The sequence below is a fragment of the Callospermophilus lateralis genome, chromosome 19, assembly GCF_048772815.1.
Source record: "Callospermophilus lateralis isolate mCalLat2 chromosome 19, mCalLat2.hap1, whole genome shotgun sequence".
In the NCBI taxonomy this organism is placed as follows: domain Eukaryota; kingdom Metazoa; phylum Chordata; class Mammalia; order Rodentia; family Sciuridae; genus Callospermophilus; species Callospermophilus lateralis.
In genome coordinates, this window is record NC_135323.1 from 16,496,408 (window position 1) to 16,513,184 (window position 16,777).

At 39.0% G+C, this 16,777-nt stretch overlaps 2 protein-coding genes across 5 annotated transcripts in view; one reads left to right on the plus strand and one right to left on the minus strand.

Annotated features, from left to right (window-relative positions):
* Palb2 (partner and localizer of BRCA2) overlaps positions 1 to 8,090 on the minus strand; it is a 26,120-nt gene extending 18,030 nt beyond the window's left edge. For all 3 annotated transcript variants that reach the window (XM_076839942.2, XM_076839941.2, XM_076839943.2), the window contains exons 1-4: positions 7,889 to 8,090; positions 5,823 to 5,882; positions 5,615 to 5,714; positions 1,909 to 3,372 (exon numbers count right to left, since the gene is read on the minus strand). In XM_076839942.2, the coding sequence (XP_076696057.2) occupies positions 1,909 to 3,372; positions 5,615 to 5,714; positions 5,823 to 5,882; positions 7,889 to 7,936 (1,672 nt within the window). In that variant the 5' untranslated portion in view covers positions 7,937 to 8,090. The remainder of the gene's footprint in view (positions 1 to 1,908; positions 3,373 to 5,614; positions 5,715 to 5,822; positions 5,883 to 7,888) is intronic.
* The window catches only part of Dctn5 (dynactin subunit 5), a 21,361-nt gene continuing 12,369 nt past the window's right edge, over positions 7,786 to 16,777 (plus strand). The window contains exons 1-2 of one of the 2 annotated variants that reach the window (XM_076839946.1): positions 7,786 to 8,353; positions 9,245 to 9,313. In XM_076839946.1, the coding sequence (XP_076696061.1) occupies positions 8,306 to 8,353; positions 9,245 to 9,313 (117 nt within the window). In that variant the 5' untranslated portion in view covers positions 7,786 to 8,305. The remainder of the gene's footprint in view (positions 8,354 to 9,244; positions 9,314 to 16,777) is intronic. The other variant, XM_076839945.2, reaches the window with a different exon arrangement.

A 16,777-nucleotide genomic window follows, 5' to 3' on the forward strand; every position in this document is an offset into this window, starting at 1 on the left:
TTGAGGTACTGCACTTGCCTAGCATGTACAAGGTCCTGGGTTCAATCCTGTACCTTCCCCCAGTCAAGATAAGAGGCAGGTGGTTAACTAGTAGCTAACCTTTCGCAGGACCCCACAGTGTGGTACTGACAGTGCTAAATGGGAGATGGAAGAACGGGGTCAAGTTCCAGCTTAACCACTGACCTACTGTGCAGCTGTGGGTAAGTCAATTTATTTTCCCTTTCAAGCAAAAATTTATTTCCCAGCAGCTTGATAGGCAAGTGGATCACCAGTTTGAGGCCAGCCTTGGCAACTTAGTGAGACCTACCTCAAAATACATAAAGAGAGAGAGAGAGAGAGAGAGAGAGAGAGAGAGGGAGGGAGGGAGGGAGGGAGGGAGGGAGGGAGAGGGAGAGGGAGAGAGAGCGCGCACGCGCAAGCTGGGGCTAGAGCTCAGTGGTAAAGCATCTCTGGGTTAAATCCCCAGTACCATTAAAAAAACAAAAACAAAAACAACAAAAAACTATTGCTCTTAAAGTATCTGGGGTCATATACTATTCAAAATGTAGCTACATATAACTGATGAACCAGTACAAACTGTCATACATATGTATAATGTAATATTCAGTTCTAAAAAAAAAAAAGAATAAAGTACTGATACATGTTACATTGTCTATGGATTCTGAAAACATCATAAGCGAAAGCTGTCAGACCCAAGGGTCACATAGTAATTCTATTTATATGAAATATCCACAGTAACTAAGTTCACAGAGATAACAGATTGTAGCTGCTGAGTGTAGAAGCAGGGGGAAAGGCGATAGAAAGCAAATGCTTAACAGGTATGGCATTTCTTTCTGAAGTAATGAAAATATTTTGGAACTAAACAGAAATGGTAGTTGCATAACACTGTAAATGTACCAAATGCTACAGAATAGTTCACTTAATTTAAAAGTTAATTTTAGCTTATGTTAATGTCACCTTCAGAAAAACTTAAAAAAATTTAGCTGTAGGTTACTAAAATCCCAGTGGAGCATTTTGAAATATAAGAACGAACATTTCTAGATTACTGGCATGCATACTTCTTGATTTTTTTGCATTCTTGTTGACTTCAAAGATGATAAGAAAAAAAAGTCATGATTATTATTTTAAGTTAATTTAATAAATTACAGCTCACATACTAAAGTCTATGTTCAAAGGTACAGAGCAGCCCGCTGCCTACTTTTGTACAAAAAGTTTTATAGGAACAGTCCCAATTTCATATTGCCCACGGCTGCTTTTGCAGGACAGCTGAGTACTTAAGGTGGAAAGAATAAAACTTGGTCTATACAGGGTGTTTGCTAATACCTTACTTAAAGCCACAGTGATAATCCAGTTTTTATGCTCAGTTTATCAGATATGATTAACTCCTGAGAAAACGAATAAAGCTAAAATTACAACATATCCTTGCTTGTTATCCTCTAAAATCTTGTCCTTTTGATTACATGATCACTTCTAATAGTTGTTCAATAGATGTTCACTCTAAAACACACTTCTGTTTATTTCAAAACACTGTCTATATTAGTAGTATGCAACAATAGTAAGAATAACAATAACAATAATAAAACCTTTGATAAGCACCAAATTTAATTTCCTTTCCAGTGTTGATTGACTTTTTCAATCATATGAGTGAACTCTAGTACCACACTGCCAGGTTTCAATCTTGGCACTGTTATTTCAATTAAATTACATTAATTAAAGTTGTTTTAGTCTCCCTGTGCCTTACTTTTTTCTTAACTGAAAATGAAGATAAAAATAGATTCTGCCTTATGTGGGGAAGCTGTGGTGATCCAATGAACAACCGCACAACATTCAGAAAAGTGCCGGGCACAGTAATTATCAGCTATCATTGTCATCAAACACAACCTAATTTACCTTGAACTCTCTTCTTACCATGAATAATGGCTTTTTCATTCTGCTGCCTGCCCAAGGTGACTTCTTCCTTGGATCTGTTAACACCCAATGTGCTGAAAATTGGCCAAATCGGTTCTCTATGACCTAGTGCTGGGGTGCAGACTGATTTCCTTTTTCCTCTGTGTCTTCTACCAGATGGCTGCACAAGAGCCCTCCTAGAACAGACGTTATCTTCGGCAGACCCAGGGGGAGAGCTGATGTCAGCTGGTGAGAGAAGTTCCTGAGGAGGACTTCTTGAGATTGCTTGTCCTGTGCACGTGTCCAAAATCTCATTTTCACTTTGGGCACTATTTTCATTGGAAGGGTTTAAATTTTTAGGTGTTTCCTTACTTTTATTTTTAAGCCCCTTCTTCCTGCCACCCAAGTGATTTTGAATTACAGCTTCCAGGGCTACTTTCTTCTGGCAATCGGACATGCGACGTGTTGTTCTAACATAGTATTCCGCTGGAAACAAAAGGCCTTCAAGCACTGTGCAAGAATGTATTTGATTTTCTGTAGAAACAGAAGGGACTGCTTCTGGGCTAAGACTCTTAGATTGACTTAGAACCTCATTTTCTTGAACATTTTCATTTCTATCATTAAAAGCATTAATGGGAGATTCCTTGGTGTGATTTTGTTCTTTTAAGTTTTGCTTTATCTTTGCTGATAAGTTATTATAAGGGAGTTCACTTGCAGAACATGAATTATCTGCCTCTAATGCAGGACTTCTAGGCAGCTGGCCAGTGGTGCCTGTAGCTTTATTTACTACTGTGCTATCTGGAGAGACAGTCATTTGGTGGCCTTGTACCTCCGGGTTTATGGGTGAAGTAAGGCTAATGTTTTTAAACCCCTGAGTAATGAGTTCACAATTACCTTTAGGAGGCATATGTTCAAGGTGCTCATGATTACTGTTATCTGGTATAGTCTGCAAAGGATCTTCAGTGTTATTGGAGAAATTATTTCCTTTAAATGGGGTATCAACTCTTTCTGATTTGGCAGTTGATGGAATTAATATATTCTCTCCATCAGTTTCTACAAGTGGTGCTGGAGAATCTGGAATTTCAGACTTACAACTTGAAAGGGAGGGTATTTCAGTTACTGGTGACCTAGGATTTTTGCTACCGATTGCTTCCTGTTTCTTTAGTCTTTTTCCAGAGAGTATGAGTGAATCAGTGTCAAAGAAACATTCGCCCTCCTGTGAGACATGTGCTCTCTTTGGCTGCTTCTTTCTTCTTCCTGGAAGCTTACGCTGCCTTTTCTCACTACCAGGGCCATTTGCCCTGAAGGGACAATGTTCTTGGATGTCAACCATTCCTGAAATACGTAATTGTTCTTCTGGGCCATCTTCAGGGTTAAAAGACTCAGGCTCAGCAGCAAGTGTTATAGGTGTCTTTTCTCCAGTGTTGCCATCCAGACGGGCATTGATTTGTAACTCCTTATAAGGAGATCCTTCATTTTTAGGTTCTAAGGGGAAAAACATATACAAATATTATTTTCCTTTTAAAATGAAACAAAATAATAACCCATTTTTATTTCAAAAGCTCTTAGGGCTACAGTGATAGAGTGCTTGCCTAGTGTGCATGAGGTTCTGGGTTTAATTCCCAGTTCCAAGAAATTATAAATAAAAACAAAAAATTATAGTGTATGTATGTACATATACATACATACACTATAATTTTTGTTATACATATAGACACACACACACGTGTGCGCGAACACTCATTTGGGAAAAAAATCAATGGCATTACATTTTAGGCAGGATTCAAGTTTTTAAAATTCTAATAAAGCACAGAATTATAAATAAATGTAAACAAATATAATTATACTGAAAAGGTGCTTTTTAAAATGGAAAGATTTTTTCTTTATCACAATTATGTCTTCTCTTAATTAAAAAAAAATTCTATTAATTTCTTTTGGTGCTGGGGACTGAACCGAGGGCCTCATGCATGCACCAGCTGAGCAATGCCCCCAGCCCCTCACCTGTTCTGTGTGCATGTACTTATTGATTGTGAATACTGGGGTTGAAACAAGGACCTTACACATATTAGGCAAGTGTTTCATCACTGACATATATTCCCAACCCTTTTTTTTCATACATTTAATTGAGACAGAGTTTAACTAAATTGTCTGGGCTAGCCTTAAACTTGTGATCCACCTGCTTCAACTGTCCAAGGAGCAGCAATTACAGGCATATGCCACCAGACCTGGCATCTTCTTTTCTTTTTCTCAAGTAATTTTAACATTACTTTCACATTTCAAAAACCCCTAATTTTATGATTAAAAATTACTTGAATTCTGACACCAAAAATGACTAGTTTTTAAGAGTACTTTTAATCTAGACTTCTTTCTCTATGCACATGTACATACATCTTTTTACAAAATCATCTTTATGTTAAACAATATGAAATGTGAGGGAAAAAAAGAGCAATTGAATAAACAACTATATGTACAGTTTTTTGCTCACAGAATGGGTAACAATACTAGCAAATCATATCTGATAAGAACTTAGGGAGAACCCCTACAGCTCAACAACACAAAGTCAACCTAGGGCTGGAGATATAGTTCAGTTGGTAGAACATTTACATAGCATACATAACACTCCAAGTTTAATCCTCAGTACCACAAATAACATAACTTAATTAAAGGTATTAAAAAAATAAAATGAACAAAGAACTTGACTAAGATAGGCTCCTAAAGAAGATATACATATCACTATAAACACACGGAAAGATGTCTAACATCATTGTCACTAAGAATTCTGTACCTAATGATGATATATATAAATATATATATATAAACTTATACATGGATATTTATTGCAGAATTATTCATAATAGTCAAAAAGTGGTAACAATCCAAATATTCACTAATTGATGAATGGATAAACAAATTGTACATATTCAATGGAATACTAATCAGCTGTTAAAGGAACAAATTACTGACAGAAGCAAGGATAAGTGTATGGATGGATGGATGCACACTGAAAACATTACATAAAAGAAGCCAGATATAAAATCCCACATATCAGGGCTGGGTCTGTGGCTCAGTGGTAGAAATGCATGCATGAGGCACTGGGTTCGATCCTCAGCATCACATAAAAATAAAATAAAGATATTGGGTCCACTTACAACTTAAAAAATAAATATTAAAGGAAAAAAATCCCACATATTGTAAAAATTCCATTTCCATGGAATTTCTGGGGTAGGCAAATTCAGAGACAGAAGTAGATTAGTTCCCAGGGACTGGGACTAGGAAGGTGTAGGGAGGGCTGTCAATGGGTACAGGGTTTCTTTTGGGGTGATGAAAATGTTCTTGACTTAGGTGATTACAGTTTTCACAGTATTTGTGGATATGTAAAGAACCACTGATTTGTATAATTAAAATGCACTCTACCACTGAAGTACACTCCACCTTGCCTAGCAAATGCAAGGAGGCTCTGGGTTTGATCCCTAGCAAAAAAAAAAAAAAAAGTTAAGTTTTATTTAAAAAAAAAAAAATCATCCTTCTAATATTTAAACATGAAATTGGTTTTTCAACATTGAGGAGGGAAAGAAAACTAAATAAACATTTCAACTCAAATATAGTTTATTGCTTGAATTTTATGGTAAAATGTATTGCTTCTTATCTGCTGGCTGTGGAAAAAGGATAGCTTAATGTTCCTGGAAAATTATAGTAAAACAAGTATAAATAAGTAGGCCGGATTTACCTGAGTGATTTAGCTGTGATGAGATTTCCTGCTGGAGCGAGCAATCCTGTTCTACTGTTTTCTTAACAGAATTCTTAACCTTCTCAGCTCTTTGGGCACGCTGGAGAAAACAAAAGCAGCTCAAGAAATACCTTCTTCTTAATACGTGGAGAACTGTTTTGATATATTTTGTAGTACACCTTTATCTGAGAGAATATGATTCACCTACCTGAAGGCGGGCCAGTGTCTTGCTGTATTCCCTTTTCAAGAATGCTAATTTTTCCTTCAACTGGAAGAAGAAAAAACACCAACAATGCTGAGCAGTGGAAAGGTAGAGACACAGTGCCCATCAGATAGGGGTCAGCGGTGCTCAGTGGGGTTTCTCAGCAAGACGCAGGGAGGGAGTGGGTCCTGCCCACATAAATCTACTCTCAGCTCTCAAAAGCACCAAGCTCTTTACTCTTACAATCTTTGCAGAAACTGTTTTTTTCACCCAGAGCATGTCCTCCTTTTGCCAATTCATCCTAATTCCTTTAAGCCTCAGCTTAGATTTTTACTTTCCTGGGATAGATTTCAGGTTCTTCTCCAAATCCAGATTAGGTACTCCATTCCTCTCTGTGCTACCCTTATCACAGTATTTACAGTACCAACTATGTTGTCTGTGTAATTCTGATTCTTTTCTCCCCACTCCCATGAGATTCTTGAAAGTGGCAGGAGCTGTCGCCCTATAGTCATTCAACAATCATTCTCTTGTCTGCTAATGGTCCAGGTATCTCTAGCACCTGGAATATAACTGATACCCCCTAGTATCAGTTTTTGATCCAAGTGCTAGAGATAGAGTGGTCAATGCAATTTACACCCAGTGAAGGGTACAGATAATATACAAGAAAACAGATAAGATTTCACATGGTAATAAGTACTTAGATAAACTGGGTGATACAAATGGTTAGGGAGGCATTACTGAGGAACACCATTTCAACTAACTGACTTGCCCTGATGGAGGAAGTTAGCTTTGGGAAGATCAAGGGGACAGATATTCTGGACAGCAGGAACCAGAAATGTGAAAGCTACATGGTGGGATGGGATAAGTTATTTGAGGAGCACATAGAATGCAGAATTCCCAGACAGGCACACGGTAGATATTCAACAGAGATCCATTAAATAAAAAAATTAATGAATTGGGCTGAGTCAATTTATCATTCTCTAAAAGTCTCAGTTCTCTTTGTCTCTCTGGCTTTGGTGGTTCAAAGGATTCTGGGCTGCAAAGCCACATGTCTTTTTTCTGCTTTCTAGGAACCTTAGAGGCACTCATCCTTCCAAAATCATATAGTTTATAAATGGCACCATTTAAACTTAAGTATCAGGGCTCTGGTTGATGCACTTAGCTCTCTATGCCACCCTGCTTTGCACCAACCTTATCAAGTGCTGGGAGTTATCTTGTTTACTTGACTAAGGCTAAGAAGACTGATAAGTTAATGTGAATGAGTTTAGTACACTTCTAGCACAGTTAGGACGAGATGCAATCAAGTTAACTGCAGCACAAGAACCTGGAAACAAGCTAGAAGACTATAAGCAGAATAATATTTAAAGAAACAAGGTCACTTCCAAACTACACCATCCTCACAGAACTTTTTTTTTTTTTTTTTTTTTTTAATAAAGTAAGTGAGGGGCTGGGGTTGTGGCTAGTGGTAGAGCACTTGCCTAGCATGTGTGAGGCCCTGAGTTCAATCCCCAGCACCATATAAAACTAAATAAACAAAATAAATGCGCTGTGTCCATTTATAACTGAAAATACCTATTTTTTAAAAATAAGTAAACATGTCCTAACATGGATATTAAAAATGGGCAAAAACAGAACTTGCAGAACCATTCAGATCATGCAATTATGAACATTCTCCTCCTTAATAAGTACATATGACTTTTTGGTGGCTCCTACCACCACACACACCCACACCCACACCCACAGATCTGGATGTACACAGGCGTGGGGTGGAGGAAGTCCAGATTCAGATGTGGGCGCAGGGAGGAGGAAGGATGTCAAGGGGGACTCAAGCTTTACCCCCGAAGCTCTGCACTTTGTATTTATGCATTGCTACTGTAATGAAAATTTATCTTGTTTAAACGTCACCACGTGAGCACCGCGCCGGCCCTCTCACTTCCGGTGCCTCCGCAACCCTAACAGAAGAGTGGATCCGCGGAGGCTGCTGCCTCGGACAGGGGAGGAAACCAGACCAGGCCGAAAGTCCTAGGCAGCGGGTCAGAGTCCCGGGTCAGTCCTCCCCACGCCCGTGGCACCTTTTCCTTCTCCGCACAGCTGAGGGGTTTCCCGGGAGGCTCTTCCATTGAGCTGGAGGCCGAGCGAAAACAGCAGCCCCGGCCCTGCGGACGCGGGGACCCAGTTGGACTTAGGTGCAGGAGGCACCCCGGGAAGGAATAGGGAGCCGGGATCCCTTCAGAGCGCGATCAGCTGGCCCACGCGAGCTCAGCGCGCGCCCTCAATTCCGGCCAATAAAAACACACCGCTCGGCCTGCGCGTGCGCCACCCGGGATTGCCGAGCAACAGCGCGGGGTCGTCTAGAGGAGAGCCGAGCTGTCGATGAGACCCGAGTCCCCAGGAGAGCGGAAGTGGAGGAGCAGCCGGAAGTAGCCGGAATCTCCGACTGACTGACGGGCTTTGACGCGCTCCGGAGGTGCCCAGAGGCGGTGGCGGCCATGGAGTTGGGCGAGCTGCTCTACAACAAGTCCGAGTACATCGAGACGGTACGCTGTTCGGACATCTGCCCTCCGCTTCCAAAGACTGGGTCCCTTTGAGGCCTGGCGGGCAGTCGCATCCTATCCCTGCCCCACCCACCCTGGGTCTCTTTGGCAGTTCGTCACTTATTACCTAGTGTCGCTGATTCTGTTATTTGGTCTGTGCATGGCTGGTTTGGGCTGTGTGCATTGATTCTATTCTTTATGGTCAACACATGATATGTCTTTGAAATGCTGGTGACAGAGTAAGTGACCATGTGACTGTAATTTTGGTTTTCTGTGCTTTCTGATAGCTCTATGATAATGGCAAAGTCGTTATCCTCGTTATAGGATTCTAAAACTGAGGTATGAAATTGGGACTCGAATCCTCCTTTCTGTCTGATGTCACTAAGCTACAGAAGTACAGATTATTGATCCATTCGCTGAATCTTTAGGTAGCTAACCCATGCTAGCTTTTTTTGGTACCCTGAATTCATTCCATTTTAGACTGCACTCCATACTGTGCAATATGAGCCTTTTCCTTTCTTGCTTTCTTTTATTGTTGAGACAAGGGGTCACACTATGTTGCCCAGGCTGGTCCAGGACTCCTCAATTCAAGCAATCCTCCTGCCTCAGCCTCCCAAGTATCTGGGACTATAGGCACAGGTCACCGTGCCCCACTCCAGTGAGTTTACTTAATGGAATCTGTAAGCCCAGAAACCCTCTCAGTTTCCTCACTCTGGGTGGTCTGGTTTTGTTTGGTACCGAATATCACTGAGCTACACACCTAATTTTCCCCCCTTTTTGAGACAGCTAAGCTGGCCTGGAATTTTCAATCCTCCTTCCTCAACCTCTTGGGTGTCTGGGATTACAGGTTTGCGCTATTGCAGCTGGCTTACCCCATTTTATGTTTCCTTTTAGGCATCTGGGAACAAAGTTAGTCGCCAGTCAGTGTTGTGTGGAAGTCAGAACATCGTTCTTAATGGCAAGGTAAGGGACAAGACTGCTCCAGGATGTATACCTTTGCTTTCTTTCCACTGATTATCATGCTAAGATAGATAAAATGTTGCAACATCTCCTATTTATTGTTGTACATTTTCAGTTCTCTTTTTTTTCTCCAGATTTGATTTTTAAATTTTTTTAAATATATGTATATTTTTTGTTTGTAGATGGAATTTATTTTTATGTGGTGCTGAGGATTGAACTCAGTGCCCCACATGAGAAGTGAACACTCTACCACTGAGCTGCAACCTCAGCCCCCAGATTTGACTTTATTGAATGCAAAAAAGTTTCAGTAAAAGAAAGCAACAGAAACAGAAAACCCTTTTTCTTTTATGCCAGAAAATATTACAGTGGTACTCAGAATCAAAATTATTGTACAATATTGTAGTGTGCCCTAAACCACTGGACACAAAACATAAATAGGCAATAAAACATTTTAAGGTAGAAACTAAAGTAAAACTTGCCAAATTATCTGATTAACGATAATTAATAGTTGAATGTTAACTGAAACATAAAATTAATGTTTTTAATGTCTGTGAAATGCTGGCAACAGAGCAAGTGACCCTGTTACTTGCTGTTTCAAAATAAAAAGGGCTCACCTCACACGTTCGAGGCCCTGGGTTCAATCCTCAGCACCACATAAAAATTTTTAAAAAATGTATATGTGAAAAAGAATATACTCTTTAAAAAGTTAATGTGAGAAATAGGAAAGATATTAAAATATGAGAAAAATGTAAAGTAGAATCTGAAAGTCTTGTAATCTTGTAATCTAAATAGATTGAATTAGCAAAGGGATTAGTATAAACCTAGGAAGAATATTAGAACATTTCAAAACCAGAGAAAATACCAGAAGATACATTGAAGCTTCACAGACTCTGAAGTCCATAGTTAATTTCTTGTCATCTCAGACACACAGACTTTTGCTGTTGTTTTTATTTTTTTCATACTGGAAATTGAACCCAGGGATGCAGTTTTACCACTGGCCACATCCCCATCCCTTTTTATTTTGAAACAGTTGCTTTGGGCTTCACTAAATTGCTGAGGCTGGTCTTGAACTTGCAATCTTTCTACCTCAGCCTGCTAAGTCACTGGGATTACAGTCATTGTGCCCCTCATGAGCCACACAGTATTGAAATTTACTTCCCTTTAAATGTTGCATCTGTAACTTCCAGAGGGAAAAAAAGTTGAGAATATAAGCTTAACTATAATTAAGAAATCACAAGTATGTTCAGTAGAAACACAATTAATCTCCATTAAACCCACTATATTATGAGATTTAATGGAAAATAAATAGAGCTTAGTAATTCCTGCTTAGATGTACTGTTCCTGCAGAGAATTAGAAAATTCAGCTGACTCCCTCTGACTCATTAGCAAATATCTGAAGGTTTTTTGGAAATCTCTAAGCTAATTCTGAAGCATTTTGTATTACTGTAGGGAAGAATTATTTTCTTGTGATGAAATAGATATTAAAAAATAGCCATCCTAACCATTTTTATTATTTATTTATTTTGCTGTGCTGGGAATCAAAACCAGGGCCTCATGCATGCTAGTCGAGTACTCTACCACTGAGCTTAACTACCTTTCACCCTTAGCCCCATTTTATTTATTTTTAAGTATATAATTAATGAATATAATTAATTATATTCATGATGTTGTACAATCCCATCATCATTATCTATTTCCAAAACTTTTTTTTAATCACCCCAGATAGAAACTCTGCACCCTTTAAGGACTAACTCCCCATTTTTCCCACTCCCCAGTCTTTGGTAACCTTAGTATACTCCATCTACTTTCTTTCTTTGTTTTTTTTAATGTGGGGATTGAACTGAGTCTCACATATGCTAAACATGAGCTGTACTACTGAACTGTTGCCCCCTAGCCACTTAATCTACTTGACTCTAAGAATTTGCCTGTTCTAGATAATTCATATGATAGAATCCTTTTGGACTGGATTATTTCACTTAGCATAATATTTTCAAGGTTTATCTATGTTATATCACCTCAGAATCTTTTCCCTTTTCATATCTGAATAATATTCCATTGAGTGTATATTCCACATTTTGTTTATCCATTTGTCTGTGGGTGACACTGGGTTGTTTCTCCTTTTGGCTGTTGTGAATAATGCTGCAGTAAACATTGGTGTACAAGTATCTGTTTGAGACCTAGCTTCAGCTGTTTGGGGTGTGTATCTAGGAGAGGAATTGCAAGGTCAAGGGGTGATTCTTTGTTTAATTTTTTGAGAAATTGCTTAACTGCTTTTCACAGTGGCTGTGCCATCTTACATTCCTACCACCAGTGTACAGGATTCTGATTTTTCCACGTCCTCACCAGCACTTGTCATTTTCTGGTTTTTGAATGATAGCCATTCCATTGGGTAGGAGGTAATATCTCATTTTGGTTTTGTGTTTCCCTTATGATTACTGATGTTAAATGTATTTTCATGTGCTCATTGGCCATTTGTATATTTTTTTTTTTTTTTAGGGAAAAGTCTGTTTGGTCCTTTGCTCATTTAAAAAATTGTGTTGTTGGGGCTGGGGTTGTGGCTCAGTAGTAGAGTGCTTGTCCAGCATGTGTGAGGCCCTGGGTTCGATCTTGCACCAAATAAAAATAAGTAAATAAAATAAAGGTATTGTGTCTAACTACTTCTAAAAAAACAAATATTTAAAAAAATTTGTCTTGTTTTTTTATTGTTGAATTGTAGGAGTTTTCTTTATATTTGTGTCCTTGACAATATCCTTTGATAAAAGTCTTAACATTTTTTTTTTCTTTTTGGTTGCGGGGAGTAGTTGGGATTGAACTCAAAGGTACTGAACCACATCCCCCCCCACTTTTTTTTTTTTTTTTTTGGTGCTGGGGATTGAACCCAGGGCCTTGTGTATGCAAGGCAAGCACTCTACCAACTGAGCTATATCCCCAGCCCCTTTTTTTGTTTTGAGACAGGGTCTCACTAACTTACTACGGACCATGTTAAGTTGCTGAGGCTGGCCTCAAACTTATGATTCTCCTGCCTCAGCCTCCCAGGAAGTGGGGATTACAGGCATGTGCCACCACACCCAGCTAACAGTTTTTAATTTTGGTAAAGTCCAGTTTATCTACTTTTTCTTTTGTTGCTCGTGTTTTTTGGTGTCATATTTAAGAATCCATTGCCAAATCTAGAGCATGAAGTTTTACTGTTGTTTTCTTCTAAGAGATTTGTAGTTTTATCACAACTGGTTGTCCATTTTGAGTTAATTTTTGTATAGAGTGTAAGGTGGGAGGAGTCCAGCTTAATTCTTTTGGCTATAGAAATACAGTTGTATCACCCCATTGGTTGAAGACACCATTCTTTTCTTATTGAAAGGTCTTGGCACTCTTTTGGGTGTGTGTGTTACTGGGGATTGAACCTATTGTGCTCTACCACTGAGCTACATTCCCGACCCTTTCTAGTTTCCTTATTTTGAGACAGAATCTCACTAAGTTATAGGGGCTGGACTTAAATCTGCAATCTTTCTGCCTCAGTCTCCTGAGTCTTTGGGATTGCAGGCATGGGCCACTGTACCAGATAGTCTTGGCACTCTTTTAGAAAATCTGTTGGTTATAGAGTTTGAGTTTGTTTCTAGATTTCTTCAATTTTTTGTGGTCAGTCTATACGTCTATTCTTAGTATTACATTGTTTTAGTTACTGTAACCTTATAATAAGTTTTTGTTTTTAAATTTTCTGTAGTATATTTTAACCAGGAATTAAAAGTCCTCCATCTTGATTGTTTTGGCTATGGAGGTACCCTTTCTTTTGTGTGTGTGTGTGTGTGGGGGGGTGCTGTGGATCAAACCGAGGACCTTGTGCATGCGAGAAGCGAGGCAAGCACTCTACCAACTGAGCTATAACCCCAGGGCCCCTCTTTTTTTTTTTTAAAAGATATTTTATTTGGTAATTTTTTTTTGTCATACACAAGAGTATGTGTGACATCATGTTACAAACGTAAGAATTGCCCAGTGTGTTAAATTTTAAATTTTTAATTGTGCCTTTAATTCCAGTGGCTTGGGAAGTTGAGGCAGGAGGATTGAAAGTTCAAGACCAGCCTCAGCAACTTAGTGAGGCCCAAGTAACTTAGTGAGACTCTGTCTCAAAATAAAAAGTCAAAAGTGCTGAGGGTGTGCAGTGGTGGAGTGCCCTGGGTTCAATCCCTGATACCAAAAATTAAAAAAAAAAAAAAAAATCTACACCTATGAATCTACCACCCAACTGAAGAACTGAAACATAATCAAAGTATAATAATGCGTGCTAATATTTTGTTCCTCTCCATCTCTTTCTTCTGCCTCCCTCCGAAAGGAAACTGCTATCTTGAATTTTCTGACTTACTGAATTATATTGATATTATATTAAAGAAATTGACCTCATACATATTTGTCCTTAAATAATATATATTGTTTAACTTTATTAGGTTTCCTATGACTTACATTTTTTTTTAAAGTCTTTTTCCAAACTACCACCAGAAGCTTTATTTTATTTTATTTTTTTTTAAAGAGAGAGGTGAGAGAGAGAGACAGACAGACAGAGAGAATTTTTAATATTTATTTTTTAGTTTTTGGCGGACACAACATCTTTGTTTGTATGTGGTGCTGAGGTTCGAACCCGGGCCGCACGCATGCCAGGCAAGCGCGATACGGCTTGAGCCACATCCCCAGCCCTGACTTACATTTTTTATACTCAGTTATAATAATGATAGTAGGAAACACTTAAATCACACGAAGTATCATAGTTCTCAGCTTCCATTTGTAAGATTCATTGGTGTGTGCATTTTCATACTGTGTTCAGTTCCACTTAATTAGTCTCCTATTGGTGAATAGTTACATTGTTACTAATTTTTGCTTTTGTAAACAATCCATTCTTATTTCCAGCCTCTCTCCATTTCAGAACTTTGTCATGTATATTTTTTTGTGGGGAGGTACCAGGGATTGAACATTGAGGGACACTGCCCACTGAGCCACATCCCCAGCCCTATTTTGTATTTTATTTAGAGACAGGGTCTCAGAGAGTTGCTTAGCTCCTCACTGTTGCTGAGGCTGTCTTTGAACCTGTGGTCCTCCTGTCTCAGCCTCCTGAGCTGCTGGGATTACTGGTGTGTGCTACTGTGCCCGGCATGTCTGTTTTCCTTTATATCAGATGTGGTAGAGCCTGCAGGGTGAGAGAATGGTCACTTGGGTGAAGAGGCTAGAGTGTGAACAGTGGAAAGTGAGGCAGGCCAGTGTCAGTGGTGGGTGGAGTGCTTGCCCAGCATGTGTGATGCCTTGGCTTCAATCCCAGCACCACAAAAACAAATACCAAAACAAAATAGTAGGGAGAAGTAGGGCCTGGTGAGTTGGAGGCTTGAATGATAGCCATTCCAATCAGCTGAATCTCAGCTGAAGCTGAGGTTATTGTTCCAGAGCTTCTGGGTTTTCTTCCCAAACGACATTGGAAATCGGAAATCTGAGTGTTTAGAATGAAAATGTCCCATTACTCAAATAACATCTAATTTAAAAGATTTTTTTTTAAATGTTGTGTCGACGAGATAAAACAGATTTGCAGGTGCAGTACTTAAACTTCCAACTTGCTACTTCTGCCTTTTCTACTGTTTATTTTAATAAACTGTTTGTTTTGATATCACTTTCTTCTCTGTAGATCCTTATATCCACCTACTTTCATTTGAACATCATCTTGTGCCCCTCACTTGTAGCAGAGATTGACCCCTCTCCACTCTGTCTCTCTCTTTGGTAGCAGAGATTGAACCCAGAGTGCTTACTCACTGTGCTACAGCCCCAGCCTTTTTATTTTTAATTTTGAGGCAGGGTCTCGCTAAGTTGCTTAGAGCCTCCCTCAGTTGCTCAGGCTGGCTTTGAACTTGCAATTCTCCTGTCTCGGCCTACTGAGCTGCTGGGATCACAGGTGTGTGCCACCTTCCCTGGCTTTGCTTCTATTTTGAACCTGATGTCTAGTTCTCATTTCACTTCTTGTGAGAAATCAGGAATTGAGTCCTTCTTGCTAACTTTCTTTTACCACTTGTCATATAGTTTACTTACCTTTTTGTGCATATTTTAATAGATTATTATTTCATTTTTTGTATAGCTGAACAGTGTTGTTATAGAACTTTTTAAGATATGTACAAAAGTAAGGAGAGCATATTGAATTCTCATGCATTTGTTCACCAGCTTCTACAGTTTGCAATATTCTTTTTTTTATATTTATTTGTTTATTTATTTAGTTTTAGGTGGACACAATATCTTCATTTTATTTTTATGTGGTGCTGAGGATCGAACCCAGCGCCTAATGCATGCTAGGCAAGCGCTCCACCACTGAGCCATAACCACAGCCCCAGTTTGCAATATTCTTATGTTTGGGTTTCATCTCTATACTCACTAAATCCAGACCTTGTTTGACTAGGGTCAGGTTGAAGAGGCTGGAATATTTTAAAGCAAATTACAAACTGTTGAGCATTTTATTTGTAAATGCTTTAATGTATACCACTAATATTTAAAGGCTTAAAAATGTGTAGAGTGCTACTATTGTAATTTTAAAATTAAAACCCCAACACTTTCCTATGATAGGTTACACATCCTTAGTCTAAAAATCCCAAACGTCAAATCCTCTGAAATCTGAAACTTTTTGAACGTTTAAAACAGATTTCAGAGCTTCAGATTTTGGATTTTCAAATTTGATGTGCTTAGCTGGTGAAGTCTATGCAAATATTCCTAAATCCAAAACATTCACAACTCTTCTGGTCCCAAGCATTTAGATAAGAGATACCCAATCTGTGCCATCTAATCCTCAGCCCATATTCAGTCTCTCCAGTATCTCAAGATAGCTTATTATTATATCTACAAGGGATTGTTTAATGTGGCCTTTATCCTCTTCTCCCTCCAAATCATTGACTTCCTGTTTATGTCTCCTTTCCTTATACATAGCTATTACCTTAAATAAGGCCCATTATCTATTTTTGCCTTGATCTGCTCTAGTCATATAAAGGGTCAGTTTTCTTCCAGTCTCACCTGTAGGCTCCAGACTACTTCCAGAGTAATTCTTGTTTGTTTGTTTTTTGGCAATGCTGGGGATTTTACCCAGGACCTTGTACATGCTGGGCAAGTACTCCACCACTAAGTTACATCCCCAGCCCCTGGGTAATATTTCTCAAATGAAAAGGAAATTCTCTGAATTCTGTATTTAAAGTATTTCATCATTTCCTTATAGATTTCATCAGTCTCCTATGAAAAGCCTAAGGTTCTGTGTTCACACGTGGAATTCGGCATGGCTTGGTCCCTTGAGAATGTCTACTGTGTGCCACATATGGAGCATTAATCCCCATAGGTTAGATTTCTAGGTGTGTTGTTAAGCCTCTCCACTCAATCTCAGGGGAAACCAGATTTTACTCCATGCGTTGTAGCATTTAGTCTGAGTTCTGAAATTGGGAGCTGGGCAGGACTTCAGTGAGTCCGCCT